Source organism: Brachyhypopomus gauderio, chromosome 14 (assembly GCF_052324685.1).
Source record: "Brachyhypopomus gauderio isolate BG-103 chromosome 14, BGAUD_0.2, whole genome shotgun sequence".
NCBI lineage: Eukaryota > Metazoa > Chordata > Actinopteri > Gymnotiformes > Hypopomidae > Brachyhypopomus > Brachyhypopomus gauderio.
Window position 1 is genome coordinate 4,859,431 of NC_135224.1, and position 19,717 is coordinate 4,879,147.

The 19,717-nt window shown below is 52.0% G+C and overlaps 1 protein-coding gene across 7 annotated transcripts in view; it reads left to right on the top strand.

The window, feature by feature from the left end:
* znf521 (zinc finger protein 521) overlaps positions 1 to 19,717 on the top strand; it is a 112,469-nt gene that overhangs the window by 33,414 nt on the left and 59,338 nt on the right. For all 7 annotated transcript variants that reach the window (XM_076972195.1, XM_076972193.1, XM_076972194.1 and 4 more), the window contains one exon: positions 16,032 to 19,522. In XM_076972195.1, the coding sequence (XP_076828310.1) occupies positions 16,032 to 19,522 (3,491 nt within the window). The remainder of the gene's footprint in view (positions 1 to 16,031; positions 19,523 to 19,717) is intronic.

Below are 19,717 nucleotides of genomic sequence, written 5' to 3' on the forward strand. Positions count from 1 at the left end.
ACTCCTTTGAATCCTTGAGTCTTTTTCACATACACCAAATTGTTTATATAACATTCCAGGTGAGATATAGCACTGTACTTTAGAAAGATAAATGAAGATATAAAAAATTGTAGTGAAGTATATTTTCCACAAAATATATACTCTTTACTGTATATACACTATTCACATAAAGTTAGGGCTATTTGGCTTTCGGGTGAAATTTCAGGATGATCTTAAAATGCACTCTGACATTTACAGGTGAATACATATACATATGTTGCACGTTTCGGTACTTTTTGCACAACTTGCTGTTCTCCAACAAGGAGCTTAGCGGCAAAATTCACTATTCAATTGTAAATAGTCCACAGTGGAACCAAATGATGAATGTCACCAACTCCAGGCCCATTTAAGAGAGGTGAGAGGCCCCCACGTATCATGCCAGACCATTCACATTCATTTACATCAGAGTGGTCTGTGGGCTAGACCACCTGCAAGGGTACCTGACCACCTGACCAGGTACAGGTGTCATCAAGGGTACCTGACCACCTGACCAGGTACAGGTGTCATCAGGGGTACCTGACCACCTGACCAGGTACAGGTGTCATCAGGGGTACCTGACCACCTGACCAGGTACAGGTGTCATCAGGGGTACCTGATCACACCACCAGGTACAGGTGTCATCAAGGGTACCTGATCACACCACCAGGTACCGGTGTCATCAGGGGTACTTGACCACCTGACCAGGTACCGGTGTCATCAAGGGTACCTGACCACCTGACCAGGTACAGGGGACATCAAGGGTACCTGACCACCTGACCAGGTACAGGGGACATCAAGGGTACCTGACCACCTGACCAGGTACAGGGGACATCAAGGGTACCTGACCACCTGACCAGGTACAGGTGTCATCAAGGGTACCTGACCACCTGACCAGGTACAGGTGTCATCAGGGGTACCTGACCACCTGACCAGGTACAGGTGTGGGCCAAGGAGCATTTACGCTGGACGAGGGACCAGTGGGCCTCAGTGCTGTTCACTGATGAAAGTCAATTCATGCTGAGCAGAAATGATGACCACCAACCACATTAGAGACGTCCAGGAGAGCACTACGCATCAGTCACTGTTGTCAGCAGACGAGCCTTTGGTGGTGGTGGTGTGGGCAGGTGTGTCTAGTCAATGCTGAACTGCCCTACACTTTGACAAGCCCATACCTCTAGAATAACATAATTAACCCATTAAGTCGTGGTGCCTCAGCATGAACAACACAGGCCTAACTTCATCTTCATGGATGACAACACTCCAGATCATCGAGGTCGCTTCATTGGAGAACAGCTGCTGGAGACTGGGGTTCCTCAAACGGAGCGACCTGCACTTTCTCCAGACCTGAATCCCATAGAAAACCTACAGGATCAGCTGAGTCACTGTGTAGAAACTCGTAACTCTAAACCCCAGAACCTCAATGACCCGAGGGCCCTTCAAGAAGAGTGAGACGCCATGACTCGGCAGACAACAAGACGACTCGTGAAAAGACGTCATTGTCGAGCTGTAATTGATGCTGAAGGCCACATTAGTGAGACGTATATTGAGACACAACCAGTTTGGTTGCTGTCACAGACTGCTGTTGGCTTTTGTCTCAATAAATGGTTTGAGCTGAAGAACTCAACTGTTGCATGCTTCTGCTTAAAGGCCCTATAATATCACTGTAGCATATTATATTATCTTTGTGGCTTTATTTGAGTGCAAGTCTTCTTTATTCCTAATAGTCCACATACTCCATATTTTCAACTTTAATCTCCTCATTGTCAGTATTTGCGCTCCTGTTCCCTCCACATCACATGCTGCTGTATTTTTTCCACAGATGTCTTCTTATCAGTACCCATACTGTATCTGTCCCCTCCTCCTTTTCTCCTCCCTCTCTCCCTCTCTCCCTCTCTCCCTCTCTCCCTCTCTCAGTATTCTGTCCTCGTCTTGTGTGGAGTGATTTTGCCCAGACACGTCTGGCTCTAGGTAAAGTGCTGTCCCCAGAGACCGTGCTCCGCACTCCCCGGGTCGCAGCCGCCATGAATACATTACCATCCCCCCATTTCTATCCCGTTGCCACGGCAGCAATTTCCGGGCCGGCGGGCGATTAAGACGTCCGTTGCCGTGCCGCCTCCTGTCTGGCTCAGTGGTGCTGGTGGCCCGCGTCGCCCTGTCCGCTCCTCTCCTCCTCCTCCCCTCTCCTCCTCTCCTCTTTTCCTCTCCTCCTCCCCTCCTCTTCTTGTCTCCCCTCCTCCCCTTTCTTCCTCCCCTCCTCCCCTCTCCTCCTACCCTCTCCTCCTCTCCTCCTCTCCTCCCCTCCTACCCTCTCCTCCTCTCCTCCTCTCCTCCTCTCCTCCCCTCTCCTCCTCTCCTCCCCTCTCCTCCTCTCCTCCTCTCCTCCTCTCCTCCTCTCCTCCTCTCCTCTCCTCCTCCTCCTCACTAAGGGGAAATGCCAAAAGCTTTCACTTTGACTTTTAATGGACGTTTAGAAGACCTGGGTGTGTGTGTGTGTGTGTGTGTGTGTGTGTGTGGTGAATGCTCATGGCCTTCGCCGTGTCCTTCCGCCATGCCACCATTTCTCGTGCGCTGATCAGCCCTCTCAGAAGAGTTCGGTAGCACGACGTCTCCCCAAGGCTGCTCCTCTCAAATGTCCTCCCCCCTCCCAAACGACGTCTCCCCAAGGCTGCTCCTCTCAAATGTCCTCCTCCCCTCCCAAACGACGTCTCCCCAAGGCTGCTCCTCTCAAATGTCCTCCTCCCCTCCCAAACGACGTCTCCCCAAGGCTGCTCCTCTCAAATGTCCTCCTGCCCTCCCAAACGACGTCTCCCCAAGGCTGCTCCTCTCAAATGTCCTCCTGCCCTCCCAAACGACGTCTCCCCAAGGCTGCTCCTCTCAATGTCCTCCTCCCCTCCCAAACGACGTCTCCCCAAGGCTGCTCCTCTCAAATATTGTCCTCCCCTCCCAAAAGACGTCTCCCCAAGGCTGCTCCTCTCAAATATCCTCCTCCCCTCCCAAACGACGTCTCCCCAAGGCTGCTCCTCTCAAATATCATCCTCCCCTCCCAAACGACGTCTCCCCAAGGCTGCTCCTCTCAAATGTCCTCCTCCCCTCCCAAACGACGTCTCCCCAAGGCTGCTCCTCTCAAATGTCCTCCTCCCCTCCCAAACGACGTCTCCCCAAGGCTGCTCCTCTCAAATATCCTCCTCCCCTCCCAAACGACGTCTCCCCAAGGCTGCTCCTCTCAAATGTCCTCCTGCCCTCCCAAACGACGTCTCCCCAAGGCTGCTCCTCTCAAATGTCCTCCTCCCCTCCCAAACGACGTCTCCCCAAGGCTGCTCCTCTCAAATATCCTCTTCCCCTCCCAAACGACGTCTCCCCAAGGCTGCTCCTCTCAAATGTCCTCCTGCCCTCCCAAACGACGTCTCCCCAAGGCTGCTCCTCTCAATGTCCTCCTCCCCTCCCAAACGACGTCTCCCCAAGGCTGCTCCTCTCAAATATTGTCCTCCCCTCCCAAACGACGTCTCCCCAAGGCTGCTCCTCTCAAATATCCTCCTCCCCTCCCAAACGACGTCTCCCCAAGGCTGCTCCTCTCAAATATCCTCCTCCCCTCCCAAACGACGTCTCCCCAAGGCTGCTCCTCTCAAATGTCCTCCTCCCCTCCCAAACGACGTCTCCCCAAGGCTGCTCCTCTCAAATATCCTCCTCCCCTCCCAAACGACGTCTCCCCAAGGCTGCTCCTCTCAAATATCCTCCTCCCCTCCCAAACGACGTCTCCCCAAGGCTGCTCCTCTCAAATGTCCTCCTGCCCTCCCAAACGACGTCTCCCCAAGGCTGCTCCTCTCAATGTCCTCCTCCCCTCCCAAACGACGTCTCCCCAAGGCTGCTCCTCTCAAATATTGTCCTCCCCTCCCAAACGACGTCTCCCCAAGGCTGCTCCTCTCAAATATCCTCCTCCCCTCCCAAACGACGTCTCCCCAAGGCTGCTCCTCTCAAATATCCTCCTCCCCTCCCAAACAACGTCTCCCCAAGGCTGCTCCTCTCAAATGTCCTCCTCCCCTCCCAAACGACGTCTCCCCAAGGCTGCTCCTCTCAAATGTCCTCCTCCCCTCCCAAACGACGTCTCCCCAAGGCTGCTCCTCTCAAATGTCCTCCTGCCCTCCCAAACGACGTGAACCCCTGCTCCTCCTCTTCTCCATTGTTGGTGCTCTTTCTCCTCCCCCCTGTTTTCTTGGCGGAGGGTTGATGTATAAAACATGGCGCCTCAGGTAGAGGATGTTGGGTAGGATGCCATGTCCCCCTAAATGGCCAGCCGTGTGCATGCGCCTAACACTTCACTGAGCAATCTGTCAACATGTCAGCAACACATGTTTTGTAAAAAGCCTCCGGTGGGAGTCAGGGGAAAAAAGGCTGCTCCTGCCAGACCAGAGAGAGGAAATGCTTTTCTCTCTCTCTCTCTCTCTCTCTGTCTCTCTCTCTCTCTCTCTGTCTCTCTCTGTTGCATGTACTCTCTCTTCAGTGCAGTGGATTTTCTATTGCTGGTGTGTGTTCCCTCGAGGTCCCTCCCTCCTCCCCTGTACTTCAGAAATTTGAACTGGGGGACCCCCAGGGAGATTCCCTCTCCTCCTCCTCCTCCTTCTTCCTCTTCTTCTTTTCTCTTTCTCTCCCCTCCATTTCTCTCTCTCCCCCTCTCCCTCTTCCCCTCTCTCTCTCTCCCCTCTGCACCAAGTGCCTGAAATTGTGGAGGTATATTGTAGCTGGTCCCTGAGCGGTCTTTTCTAATACCTGAGTTTCTGGAGAAGCTGGAAATTACCAGCAGGCACCTCCAGGGACTCCTTTATCCACACCAGGAAGGGAGTCCAACTCAACGGGGAGGCTGCTTAATGCATGGCTGAAATAAAAGAATTTCTGACTGACGGGGGCCATGGTGCTTGTTGTCATGCCCCCCATCACCCCCCCATCAGGTCTCCGCCTGCTCCCCTCTCTCCCCCAGGCCCTGCTAGCTTAGCTCTCTCATATGTGAGGGAGGATCGTTCACTTGCAGGGCTCTCCTTTAATAAACTTTCAGTGCGGTGGGCGCGGGCAGACAGCTAGACAAATACCCTCGTGTGTTCCCTTCTGTCTGGGCAACAGCTTTTTGTTATGTTCTTGCAAATTTGATTTCTCCTACAGTCTCTCTCTCTCTCCCCCTCACTTTCTGTATTCCTCCTCTCTCTCTCTCTCTCTCTCTCTCTCATTGTCTCTTCTTTGCTCCTGTTGGATTTTTTTCAGTTCTTTCTGTCTTTCATTCTTTCTTTCCCTCCCAGACTTTGCCACACTTGTCCAATTCTGGTCCACTTCTTTTCATGATGATGTTGGGCGTCACTTACTGGACCCAGCAGGGCGGAGCCTCACAGTCTCCCGGGACGCAGCTACAACTTGGTGTCTAGAGAAGCAGTTCGCCATCTAGTTCACCATCTAGTTCACCATCTAGTTCACCATTTCTTGTCACCATTACGGCAACTGACTGCAATTCCCCAGCAGGCATGGATCAGGATTGGTTGAGAGTTACGGAGGGTGCATCAAGATTGGTTGAGAGTTACGGAGGGTGAATCAGGATTGGTTGAGAGTTACGGAGGGGGTATCAGGATTGGTTGAGAGTTACGGAGGGGGTATCAGGATTGGTTGAGAGTTACGGAGGGTGCATCAGGATTGGTTGAGAGTTACGGAGGGTGAATCAGGATTGGTTGAGAGTTACGGAGAGGGTATCAGGATTGGTTGAGAGTTACGGAGGGGGTATCAGGATTGGTTGAGAGTTACGGAGGGGGTATCATGATTGGTTGAATCAAACTCATTTTAGAAACATCACCCATTACTTCTTTTCTTCACTTTGCATTCATATCGGTGTACAGGTGAAGAATGACGGAATGATGGTTCATTTGCTATTTCTTTATCAACCCAACAAACAAACAAACACATACACGGATAAGCAGACAAACTGGCCAATCAAAAAGAATGGGCTCATCTCGTCTCACCCCTCTGCTGTGGGGGAGTTCTCCCGCCCGTGATGGGGACGCCTCACCCGTAGTCGGGTGTAAACGACCCGCACGGTTGCTGGGCTGATGTGTGGAGGGATTCGGGATGGGGAGGGTCAGGTCTGCTGGGCCTAAGGCTGTGCACTGGCCCACGTTAATTAAACCCCCAAGAGTCCAGTTTATCTGAGGCCTGAGAGGAAGCATTTGCTAAGTCCTGCTCCTGGGCTGGAGCGTCTTGGTGGGGTGTAGCTGGGATAACGGTCTTTGATGAATGCAGGTGATATTTGCAGTAACGGCTAGATTGACCTGTAAACTGCAATCGGCACTTTGACGTGGGTTCTGAATTTTCAAATCTCATAATTTCACCGCTCTGGATTTTCCCATACAGCCTTGCAGCTGGAAGGTGGACCCATCAAACGCTGGGACAGCCAGATCGCCCTGCAGTGTCCTGCGCACCAGCTGTAGTGCCCGGGACACTGCCTGTCTTCGCCCATAGCAGTCACATGTTTTCTGGAGTCTATATTTGCACCTGATTTACTGTTTGACAGCTTGTTTTTTTTTTTTATAACCAGTGCATGCTTAACAACTAAATTCCAGTCACCAAATCTGAGTAAATAATTCGATAGCTTGTGTTGACGTGGTCTAGACTAGCTGTGCTCGAGGATAAGTGTGTCGTTCCTGCCTGTAAGCCAGGTCCTCTTCTGTCCCATTGGAGAGTGTTTATTCAGGTCACCATTGCTAAAAGTTCGTTTCTGCACTTTGTTTAACGCTAGCCTGCTCTGCAGGAGATGTCCAGGTGTGTAATATGAGAAGGTTTGGTGGTTGGTGTGTGTCTTTGCCGCTGTAACACGTGTGTTCAGTTCTGGAGTTTGGACGAGCTCTGTGCTTTAGGAATTCACTATTTTTCTAAGCACACACAAAAAAAAACCTCTTGACGTGCCATCAGCAAGCTGTAAAATAATGATTAGAGCGTGGCTGTAATTGTGTCTGGGGGAGCTTCAGATCAGACGAGGTAAAGCCCCCAGCCCACCACGCCTGGTTCATCCTTCCATCGATCCCACCTATCCATCTGTCCTTTCTCTCCCCCTCTCATTCTGCACCACTCTCACTCCCCCTGCTCACGCCCTCTCCAGGATGGAGGGATGGTGAGAGAGTGGGCTTTGGAGGATAGACGATGAAGATGTTTATTCATCTGGAGTGTGTTAGCATGAAGAGAACGCCGAGAAGGGGGAGGTGACAAGGACAGCTGCAAAGAGCACTGTGGACGCTAGAGCCTTACAGGCACTATACAGCCTTACAGGCGCTATACAGCCTTGTAGGCGCTATATAGCCTTACAGGCACTATACAGCCTTACAGGCGCTACAGTGCCTTACAGGCGCTATACAGCCTTACAGGCGCTATACAGCCTTTCAGGCACTATACAGCCTTTCAGGTGCTATAGAGCTTTACAGGCGCTATAGAATCTTTAAAGCACTAGGGCCTTACAGGCGCTATAGACCTTTACCAGACAGTAGACCCTTACAGGTGCAAGACCCATACAGATGCTTGTGTCATTGGGATCCTTGACAGGACATGGGGGTTTGGATGAATGAGTGGGGTGTGTGTGTGTGTGTGTGTGTGTGTGTGTGTGTGTGTGTGTGTGTGTGTGTGTGTGTGTGTGTGTGAGAGAGAGAGAGAGAGAGAGAGAGAGAGTGGGTGGGATTGGAAGGGGCTGTTGAAGCTAATTATTAATGAATGCAGTTTTTGTTCAACCTTGGCAGTGTCAGCTCATCCCGTAGCTGAGGGGCTGGAGTTCTTGACGTTTCAGACAGGGAAGAAGCGTGAAGAGGTGCGGCCTCACAATTGTTGTTATTCCCCCTGTCCTCTTCCTCATCCTCTTCCTCACCCACCTTCTCCACCTCAGCTCTCCATGCTGTTTGTTTGGCTTGCACGCCCTGGCGTTCTTTTCCGCACACGCACCCCCACGCTATGCCCCCTTCACCCCCGCACACGTTTGACGAGATATCGGACCTGGAGCGGGAGGGTTTTAATCAGGTGCCGGCGAAGGGTCGAACTCCTCCACTGAATTCTAATTCCTTTGGCTGGTAGTGCAGTGCTCAACCACTGCACTGTGGACGGAGGAGACTGTGGGTGGAGGTGGCTGTGGACAGAGGTGGCTGTGGACAGAGGTGATTGTGGATGGAGGTGACTGTGGACGGAGTCTCGGGCAGTCACGGAGTAAGAAGGAAACTCGTCTGTACGGCTGCAGTTTTGAGTGTGCGCTGGTGTGATCCTGCTGAAGGCCTCCTGCTCTGGTTGAAACGTCTAGTCAGGTGCCGGTTCTCCATCACCTCTGTGTCTGTACGGGGGTGACGGTAACTCTCCCGATATTTTAATCTTATTTTTTATTGGACTGCAAGTTGAAGTCTTATTCCGTGCCTTTATAAATCATGCCACCGAATCTAGTGCAGAATTCAGACCGAGCCTCACACCGTGTGCGAGTGTAACGCGTGAATCAGAAATGCTGCCGGTGTGTCAGTAGGTGTTACTGGGCCGTGGGCGGCTTAGACTGGTAAAGGGGCCATTGCACCGTCGCTGTTGGTGGGTCCATCTGTTTTCAGTTTTTTTTCCTGCTTTTTTCTGAGCGACCCCCCCCAACCCCACCCACCTCCTTCGTGGTAGGACCCGACCCGTCCCGAGGCCTGCGGTGTCTGGCCGGTCTCCTGCCCCGCTGGGCCCGGGGTGCTGGCGCGGAGAAGCGATCGCCGGCCGTCCGGCCCCGTGCTGGGCGGTGCTGGGGGACAGATTGCGCTCCCCCCCTCCCCCGGCCGGCCACGGGGGACGGGGGTCTAGCCAAGGCCCCGGGCGGAGTTGTCTTCCTGTTTGCTCGCGCTTTACCTGACCTGGTCAGCTGTCTTTCCTCTGCCTGTGCTTCCTCCGCACAGACCGGCCCAAGGACAAGAGACTCCAGTGAAAACAACCTCGCACAGCCTGTGTGTTAATGATCACACCGAGCGAGCTCGCACCATCGACGGCGCTCGGAGCAGGGAGACGTCCTCCGCTGCTCTTCTCAAACCTGGTTTTTCTTCCTAAATAACACAAAATGGCTGATTTTTGGCTTTTCTTTTCTGCCACTGCTGCCTTGAAAAAAAAAAAACCCAAAGACAGAAACGCTCTTCTCTTTAAATGGCAACGGTGTCGGTCTCGGGGTTAAAATAGAACCCCCTGCTCCAGCTCTGGGTGTGTTTGATCCATGCGGTTGCTCGGGTGTGTGAGCTTTGCGCTGGGAGCGCAGCGCCGGCCGAGCTCCGTGGCGCTCCATCTTTAGGTGGCTGGAGTTCTCCCCAGGTCCCCTCTGCCGGAGGAGGCCCGGGGCTTCAGGGATGAGGGACTGTCCTACTTTTCCTGCCCCGTGCCATCATTTTTCTTCACTCTTTTCCTGCGGCAGCCACCGGTGTGCTGTGAATTCTGGGACTTTGAGCGAGTGCCTCTGTCCGGGCTGGGGGACACGGCTAAATGTGGACGAGGTAGCCGACACAGCCGGTGATCCAATGATCTAGTGATCCAGCGCTGCAGAAGAGGAGTGGGGCGTCCGAGCAGTATCGGCCATGTCTTTGTTGGGGAGAGAGAGAGTCCTGTCAACAACAACAAAAAACAAATAATAAGATGGTAGATATGAGTTGGACGTGGGCCATCACAGCACAAGGGAGGCTATTGTGTGTGTTGTCACCATGGCACTCATGAAGTATGTACTGCACACACACACACACACACACGCGCACACACACACACGGATACACACACTCTTTGCGAGTGACATGGAAGATCAAATTGATCTATAGCAGGGAGTGAGCAGGGGCCTGACATTTCTCAGTGGTGTGTAAAGAAGCGTATTGTATTTGCTTAGGGAGAGAGAAAGAGAGAGAGAGAGATGGAGCGAGAGGGAGGGAGAGATGTAGAGAGAATGAATGAGAGAGTGAGCAAACGAGAGAGAATGAGGGAGAGAGGGAGATAGCAAGAGAATGAGGATAGAGGGAGGGAGAGATGGAGAGAGTGAGAGAACGAGAGAGGGGGGAGAGAGAGAGTAAGAGAATGAGGAAGAATGAGGAGGGAGGGATAGAACGAGGGGAAAGAGAGAGGCAGGGAGAGAAAGGGGGGATGAAAGAGAGAAGAGAATGAGTGTGGTGTCATTTGAAGCCAGTTCATTCATAAAGTGGAACACAAAGGTGAGAAGGAACTGATGTTCAGGTTAATATAGCAACATGTGAAGGAAAACCATCAAAACCACAGAGTTCTGACCCGTTCAGAGTTCTGACCCGTTCAGAGTTCTGACCTGGGAGTTCTGTGACTTTGCTGTTTCACCTCCACTTCTGACCCATAATGCTGTGCGGTAGTGAAGGGTTGTGTTCTTTTTCCACCTTCTGTTCTTCGGCTCCATTACTTCTGTAATTCAACTTTCAGCCTCAGACAAACGGGCCTGGATACAGGTTCATCAGGCTGAGCCCAACAAAGCTTCGTTTCTCTGCACTGTAACGTGTGATAAACTTATTACAGCTTCACCATTCTGAGCCATTTGGCCCCTTTTGGTGTTCTGTCATGGGGGCCCGAGGGCCCAGATGCCCAGGTCCTGACCTGTCCCCATCATCAGCGCTCGGTGTGCAGTGTTAGATCCGTGAGGCGTGGTTCTGAACATATGCTTCCCTGTGAATTCACCAACTCTGTTCATTAGATGCTAAGTGGTTGTGTCACATACAGCGACGTACATGACATTTTGCTGTTCAGACGCTGTGTTGTAGCTGCGCTTTGCAAACAGGGTTGGCTTTGTGGTGACACATCAGCGGTCCCTTGGGGAAAGATAGACTCCATTTTATTTCTACTTCTGTGAGGATTTCTCCTACGCCCCCCTCTCGGAACAAGGAAGCAGGGTCAAAGTGTTACATCAGACAAGCTGACAGCTGTTTTTAAATGAATGAACCCATGCACACTCACGTGCTTATGACACACACACACACACACACACACACACACACACACGTCTATCTCTGCTACGGTCCATTACATTCTCTCTGGTATGAGAGTACTACAGCAGTTTCAGTTGGATATTTAGACTCTTGTAAAAAAAGACATGGAGGAACAGACATTGCAGAGATGATAATGACGTCCTGACATCTCCATGGAAGCTTCTAATAAGTGAACCATCACCTCAAAACCTTTGAAACAGGACAGAGCTCACCACATAAGTGCTGAGCTGACCTGTGGTTGATCTCTGATGTCACATGTTTTTGCATCATCTGTCTTTCTTTCTACTATCATGTAATATTTACATTTTCTAACATTTGCTACATAATTGAACCCTGAGCATTTCACTGGCTGCACTGCCTCCGAAGCCCTTCTGACCCAGTGCCTTGTTTTCAGAAGGGCCCTACATTCTGAATCCTCTACCTCGTTTACAGAAGGGCCCTACATTCTGAATCCACTACCTCGTTTTCAGAAGGGCCCTACATTCTGAATCCACTACCTCGTTTTCAGAAGGGCCCTACATTCTGAATCCTCTACCTCGTTTACAGAAGGGCCCTACATTCTGAATCCACTACCTCGTTTTCAGAAGGGCCCTACATTCTAATGTTTCAGAAGGGCACTGAACTTGAGTTGCCCCCAAGACCAAAGAAACCACACCGGTTCTTTTTAAACCGAGACGGCGCCTTTGCCCACTTCACCACTGGCGTGCGCCATTGTGCCAGGTCAGATGGAGATGACGAAGTCTGAGGAGCGTTTGCAGACAGGGACCCGCGGTGGCCCAGATCAACCGTTGTGCTGGGCCACTAGTCCATCCAGCACGGTGTGGTCCAAGAGTATTTCCCTCTGCCCCACACACGCCATTCACCGATTTAATGAGCCCACCTGCTTTCGGAGGAGAGGAACCTAATTAGTCCGATCGGGCGTTGTGGAACACGGCTGCAAACGCTGCAGACATTCGTTTGGGTCAAGGGCCCATGTAGTGCTCGAGAAGAACTAATGAGGTTCTACATGGCTGTTGTTAAAGAGATGAAAGTTGCAGGAGAAGCTGAGGTGCATTCATTACCTCCAGGACAGGGGCGGGTGGAGAGCGTGTACTACAAGCCTTTGGTTATAACTACTGTCAGATGGAGTCACGTTCCCTCTCCCAGCTACACCAGCATAAAGTAAAGCAAGCCTGGTGTGTGGCAGCAAAACTGAGCCTCCTTCAAAAATACCTTTATTCTTACTGCTGTAGAGGTTCATCTATTACTGTAGACTGCAGTAATGAGGAAAGGAAAAAAAATCTATAGGTGGATTACACACACACACACACACACACACACACACACACACACACACACTGCCAATTAAGGTGTCATTTTTCACAGCACACAGGTGCTCTGAATGCGTTTCTCCCACCTGCTCTTTCACGTTCTTCCAGTCGCACTCACAGACCAGGAATTAGAGGAGGGTGTTGGCTGAAGTGTGTGGCAATTAGCAAGAGACAGCGCTCATTAGCTTCCTCGCAGCCCGCTACAGCACCACCCTGCGACGCTCCCTCCATCTCTCCCTCCATCTCTTCCTCCACCTCTCCCTCCATCTCTCCCTCCATCTCTTCCTCCACCTCTCCTTCATTCCATCTGCGTGATGCTGATCAACCGTGTGAGCAACTCTTCCCATATGCAGAAGGTCCGTAGAAGTCCTGTATTGTCATAAGCGTCTGTATTGTTTTTCATAACCTGTGCACTGCCACAGACGACAGCATAATTCTTCATACGTGTCCTCTCTCGTATGCTTTGACACGTGCCAGTTTTGTAATATAAATTAATTACTGTTAAACATGAAGTTAATGAGTGCATGCTGACTCTACACTATACAACAGTTCTTTAAGTACCACATGACATGGGATCCGTGTATGTGTATCATCTCTAGGAATGGCAAAACTCTGCTGCAGTGTTGGGGTGACCATGTGCCGCATTGTTGGGGTCACCGTGTGCCGCAGTGTTGGGGTCACCGTGTGCTACAGTGTTGGGGTCACCGTGTGCTGCAGTGTTGGGGTCACCGTGTGCCGCATTGTTGGGGTCACCGTGTGCCGCAGTGTTGGGGTCACCGTGTGCTGCAGTGTTGGGGTCACCGTGTGCCGCATTGTTGGGGTCACCGTGTGCCGCATTGTTGGGGTCACCGTGTGCCGCAGTGTTGGGGTCACCGTGTGCTGCAGTGTTGGGGTCACCGTGTCCGCAGTGTTGGGGTCACCGTGTGCCACAGTGTTGGGGTCACCGTGTGCCGCAGTGTTGGGGTGACTGTGTGCCGCAGTGTTGGGGTCACCGTGTCCGCAGTGTTGGGGTCACCGTGTGCTGCAGTGTTGGGGTCACCGTGTCCGCAGTGTTGGGGTCACCGTGTCCGCAGTGTTGGGGTCACCGTGTGCCACAGTGTTGGGGTCACCGTGTCCGCAGTGTTGGGGTCACCGTGTCCGCAGTGTTGGGGTCACCGTGTGCCACAGTGTTGGGGTCACCGTGTGCCGCAGTGTTGGGGTGACCGTGTGCTGCAGTGTTTGGGTCACCGTGACTCTGTTGACCACACACAGTAAGCAGTTGACTCGTCCATTTACTCATCTTGTAGTCCAAACCGAGGGAGAATACACGTCTCATCATTACCAGTTGAACACGTGAGGCTGTTACACACCTTTTCGCTCTCCTCCCAAGTGCTCTACTACCAATAAATATGCTGAAACAGATGTCAAACGGGTATCCAGCTGTCTTTGCGCAGAATAGAACAAATGTGTTGTTTTGCTCAGAGAGCTACACCGCCCTGTATGCCAAGAAAAAAAAAATTAAAATGCAAGGGAAAAAGTGAGTGGTGGAGAGGGGGGTGGGGGAGGAGGGGGGGGCCTCCATCCTGAAGCAGCGTCAGGCACTAAGATGGAGGTCTTCCTCTCGGGCTGAGCCAGGCTGTTGGCTGGGGGAACTGCTCAGGAAGGCTTTGGCAGGTCCACAAAGCCAGCCCTTCAGCAGCGGGGCGGAGGAGCGCGGCTCCCTGCATCCCCTTTGGCAGGCAGGAGCCGGGGGGGTGGGGGGAGTGGGCTCCTGGAGAAGAGGGAGTACACTTTTATTTACTCAGGCCGTCCTGCGCCTGGGCATTTCTCGTCAGGGTGAAGGAAAGAGGGGGGAAAAAAAAAAACCCCCACACACCATGAAGCCAGCAAGAGCGAGAGAGCAGGGGAGGGAGGGAAAGAGAGAGAGAGGGAGGAAAACAACTCTTCTCCTTTCTTCTAGGGTCTCCAGACGCTGCCCTCACACTCTCCGGTCGGTGTTCACACACTCGTCTGGGGGCGGGGTTTGCTTTCTGACCAGCAGGATAGGCGAAAGGAAGACAAGTGCAGTTACTTCTCCTCTTCCTTTCAGAAGTGCCTTTCAGCCGCTAGTATTCAGAAACACCTTCATATCCAGCTGCAGGTAGATCCCTGTAGGTCAGTCGAAGATTGCAAATAGGTGCAGTTCGGTGGGAGATGCACAGATCTATCACATGTGCTAATACACACGTCTCACGCGGGTTTAAGAAACATGGTCCTCTAAACTGAAGTGCCCGTTCAGTTTGGGCTTAATTCAGTTTCTCTGTTCTTCTGTGTAAAAGCTTTCTTCTGTAGAAAGAAACTGTATATTACTTAGCCAGTCATATTTTAAAAAAGTAAAAATACAGGAAAAAAGTGTCCGAATGTGTTTCTTGGGTAGGATTATGTGAAGCTGGCCCACGGCCCAGGGTGGGAGGTTTTCCGGCAGGACGACGCTGCAAGGCAAACCCGTGAATGTGCCTCTTTCAGCAGTTTGAGGAACAGGGGGTCGACCTCTGACCTCATCTGTTTCCTGAAGATATGCTATTGTGGGTTAAAGGTTCAACGAGGGCATGTTATCCTGACAGAAGGCAGAAGACTATGTGAAAACACACACACAGATGCAGTTGACAGGCTGGAGATGGAGACCCAAGGATGAGGAGCGGTCTATATCCAGAGAGGAGCTTTATGCCTTCCCGTGAATGACTCATAAATCTTGGCTGTTTCCCCTTGTTTTCCTCTTGGCTGTATTTTTTTGGGATCCCTGGTCAGTGCGATTACACTTTTATTTAAACACGGAAGTTCACAGAGCTTAGGGTTAGCCTGAAGGAAGAAATGGACTTTCACCTCTCGGAGCATGGTGTTTACACACATCCAACTGGCCAGGAGAAGATCAGTGGGAGGAGGCTTCATCCGTCTAGAACCTTTCTGGTCAATGCTGGGAACGTTTTCCTGAGGTTCAGCTTCTTTGCTATTCATATTTGAAGCAAGCACTACAGTGGTATTTACAAATAGCTTAGAAATAGTTGGAAAGATGAAAATATTTAGGGGCATTAGCTTTGGAATATTAAACGGTGAATCTTATTGGTTCGTGTGCAAGTGCCGTTTATTTTCTGTAGAGGCCAGAGCAGACATGGAAGTAAGAGCTCTTAGCTTAATGTCAGGAGAAGCCGTGGGACCTGCCATGTTATCAGCGGCTCTCGCAGTAGCCCGAAGGCCTGATGTAAATACGGCTCACTGTTAGTGCAAGTGGATAGTGCAAACGTGCCTATAAATCAGAAATAGTCCCAAATAAATCCAGGGATCATTCGGAGACCTTTCATTTACAAGAGCGATTCAATGCAGTTGTTAAAGAGTAACTGCAAGTGTGGTAATTGACTGAATGGCAGGCGTCCATCTGAACAAACCCCTAGCCCTGTCACCCCATTCTGCTCCTGGATGGAAATGTCAGAAATTGCTTTTCATGTCTCAGTGGGTTTTGTCATTAGATGGCCACATACAAGGTTAATTTCCTCCCCCTTTTTAATTATGAAATCTACTTGGTCATTCTAATTCAATATCCACTTTTATCCTCTCTCCATTTCTATTATCCTCAGCAAACTGCATACTAATAGAAGGGCAGTTATATTAATGCTACAAGTGTTTAAATGGTATGTATATATGTATTTTTTATGTGTTCGAAACAAAAAGTGTTCCATTTTGTCTTTGCGTACAGATGGTGCGGATCTAGAAGATGACCCGTCCTGCTCTTGGCCTGCCTCCTCGCCGTCCAGCAAAGACCAGACGTCTCCGGCCCACGGTGACGACTACGATTTCGGCGAGGACGAAGGCGGCGCCGGCTTGCCCTACCCGTGCCAGTTCTGCGACAAATCGTTCAGCCGCCTGAGCTTCCTGAAGCGCCACGAGCAGAGCCACGGCGACAAGCTGCCCTTCAGCTGCACCTTCTGCAGCCGGCTGTTCAAGCACAAGCGCAGCCGCGACCGCCACGTCAAGCTCCACACCGGCGACAAGAAGTACCACTGCGGTGAGTGCGACTCCGCCTTCTCCCGCAGCGACCACCTCAAGATCCACATGAAGACGCACGCCGCCAACAAGCCCCACAAGTGCCCCGTGTGCCGCCGGGGCTTCCTGTCCTCGAGCTCGCTCCACGGCCACATGCAGGTGCACGAGCGGGGGAGGGACGGCCAGGGCGCGGCGCTCTCTCGCGAGGAGGAGTGGAAGCTGAAGGAGACGCGCAAATGCGGCCGCTGCGAAGAGGGATTCGACGTGCCCGAGGAGCTGCAAAAGCACATCGCGGAGTGCCACCCCGAGTGCTCGCCCCCTGAGGAAGGGACCCTGGGCCCTGGGCTGCAGTGCATCTACTGCCATGAGCCGTTCAGCGACGAGGGTACTCTGCTTAGCCACATCGACCAGGCGCATGGTAGAGACCGGAAGGGCCACACGTGTGCCGTGTGCTCGGAACACTTCCCCACTGTGGAAGACCTGTACGCGCACATGGACATCCACCAGCTCCCAGAGTCTAGCAACCACAGCAACAGTCCTTCTCTGTTGACTGTGGGTTATACGTCGGTTTCGAGCACTACCCCAGACTCAAACCTTTCCGTCGATAGCTCCAGTATGGTGGACACTGCCCCCACTGTGCCCAAGACCCGTGGAAGAAGAAAGCGCGCTGCCCAGAATGCCACAGATGTTTGCGGACGACCTGCCAAACAGCCCAAAATAGCATACAGCTGTATCTATTGCAACAAACAAGTATTCTCCAGTCTTGCTGTCCTTCAGATCCACTTAAAGACCATGCATGTGGACAAACCAGAGCAGGCCCATACCTGCCAGTTCTGCTTGGAAGTCCTTCCGTCTCTGTTCAACTTGAACGAGCATCTGAAACAGGTCCACAATGCTGAAGATCCTTCTGCCCTGCTTGCCAGCCTGTCTGATGCCCTGCTGCAATGCAACTTTTGTCCAGAGATGCTGGGAGACCTCAACGCCCTCCAGGAACACATCCGTTGTTCGCATGGCTTTCCCAGTCCAGTGGCCAAGGAGAGCAACGCCTTCTTTTGCCCCCAGTGCTTCATGGGATTCCTGACTGAGGCCACTCTAGAAGAACATGTTCGACAAACCCACTGTGATTCCAGCAGCTTGCGCTTTGACTCCCCTCTGGCCGTCACCCCCAAAGATCCTATTGTGGAGGTCTATTCCTGCTCTTACTGCACCAACTCTCCCATCTTCAACAGTGTTCTAAAGCTTAACAAGCACATCAAGGAGAACCACAAGAACATACCCCTGGCACTGAATTACATCAACAATGGGAGAAGAACCCACAGAGCCCTCAGCCCTTCGTCCCCCATATCAGTGGAACAGGCTGCTCTTCTAAAACAAGGCGGCACGTCTTCACGCTCAGCAAGCGAATTCATCTGCAACCAGTGTGGTGCCAAGTACACTAGCCTAGACCTCTTCCAGACCCACCTGAAGACTCATCTTGACGGTGTACTGCCACAGCTCACCTGTCCACAGTGCAACAAAGACTTTCCCAACCAGGAGGCTCTGCTGAAACATGTGACCATCCACTTCACCGTCACATCCACTTACTACATCTGCGAGAGCTGCGACAAGCAGTTTACTTCGGTCGATGACCTGCAGAAGCACTTGCTTGACATGCACACCTTTGTGTTCTTTCGCTGCACACTCTGCCAAGAGGTGTTTGACTCGAAAGTGTCGACTCAACTCCATCTTGCGGTCAAACACAGCAACGAGAAGAAAGTCTACCGCTGCACTTCCTGTAACTGGGACTTCAGACACGAGGCTGACCTTCAGCTGCATGTCAAACACAGTCACCTGGAGAACCAGGGCCGGGCGCATCGTTGTATCTTTTGTGGCGAGTCTTTTGGCACGGAGGTGGAGCTACAGTGCCACATCACCACACACAGCAAGAAGTACAACTGCCGCTTCTGTAGCAAGGCTTTCCACGCCATTATCCTGCTTGAACGTCACCTACGTGAGAAGCACTGCGTGTTTGAGGGGAAGGCCCAGAACTGCGGGACCAATGGCTCTACCAGCGGCGGTGGAGACTCGGTTGCCAAAGATGATACGGACTTGCAAGGCATCCTGACCAACAGCCACGGAGGAACCGGTACAGGCGAGTCTCACAACAGTCATGATGGCAGCGAAGAGGATGTTGATTCGTCTGAGGTCATGTACAGCTGTGACATCTGCGGGGCATCCTACACCATGGAGTCACTCCTGACCAATCACCAGCTTCGCGACCACAACATTCGCCCCGGAGAGAGTGCCATACACAAGAAGAAGGCCGAAATGATCAAGGGGAGCCACAAGTGTAATGTTTGTTCTAGAACCTTCTTCTCTGAGGCAGGACTCCGGGAGCATATGCAGACCCATCTGGGACCTGTCAAGCACTACATGTGTCCCATTTGCGGAGAACGCTTCCCCTCTCTGCTCACTCTGACAGAGCACAAGGTCACTCACAGCAAGAGCCTGGACACGGGCAGCTGCCGAATCTGCAAGTTACCCCTGCAGAGCGAAGAGGACTTCTTGGAGCACTGTCAAATGCATCCGGATCTGCGCAACTCCCTGACTGGCTTTCGCTGTGTGGTCTGCATGCAGACTGTCACATCCACCTTAGAACTCAAGATCCACGGCACCTTCCATATGCAGAAGACCGGATCCGTGTCCACGAATCACCCGAGTGCTCGCGCCGCTGTCGTGCACCACCAGCACCACCAGAGCCAGAAGTTCTTCAAGTGTGCATCATGTCTCAAGGAGTTCCGCTCCAAGCAGGACTTGGTAAAGCTCGACATCAACGGACTGCCGTACGGTCTGTGTGCGTCTTGTGTAAGTGCCGCGGGTAGCAAGAGCTCCAGCCCAGCACTGAATGGTGGAAAACAGCAGCAACAACCAGGGGTCCAAACACCTGTAGTGTCCGTTGCTGGGTGGAGCCACGGGGAGAGTCTTAGCCCCGGCGGTGGTAAAGGAAAGGGCACCTCCTACTCCACGTCGTCCTCTTCGTCTACGTCTTCCACCGCCACCAAGACGCGTTGCTCCAGCTGCAACGTGAAGTTTGAGTCTGAGGCCGAGTTGCAGACGCACCTGCAGACGGTGCACAGGGACCAGGCAGGAGATGGCTGTGGAGTTCCCATGCGAACCCCTCAAGGATCCCCCATGCCGAAAGTGAGCCCTTCACAGAGTGAAGAGGTATGATCAGACTCCCGCAAATCATGTTGTTGTGCATGTTCAGTGTGTGCATATAAGTGGAGTGCAGTTAGACGTGATCGTACATCTTGCGTATTGTTGTGAATAACCCATTTAAGACAGGATAAGACTTGATTGATGCTCAATAAGAAATCTGATTGTATATTAAACCAATTTTTTTCCTCTTCACTCCATCTC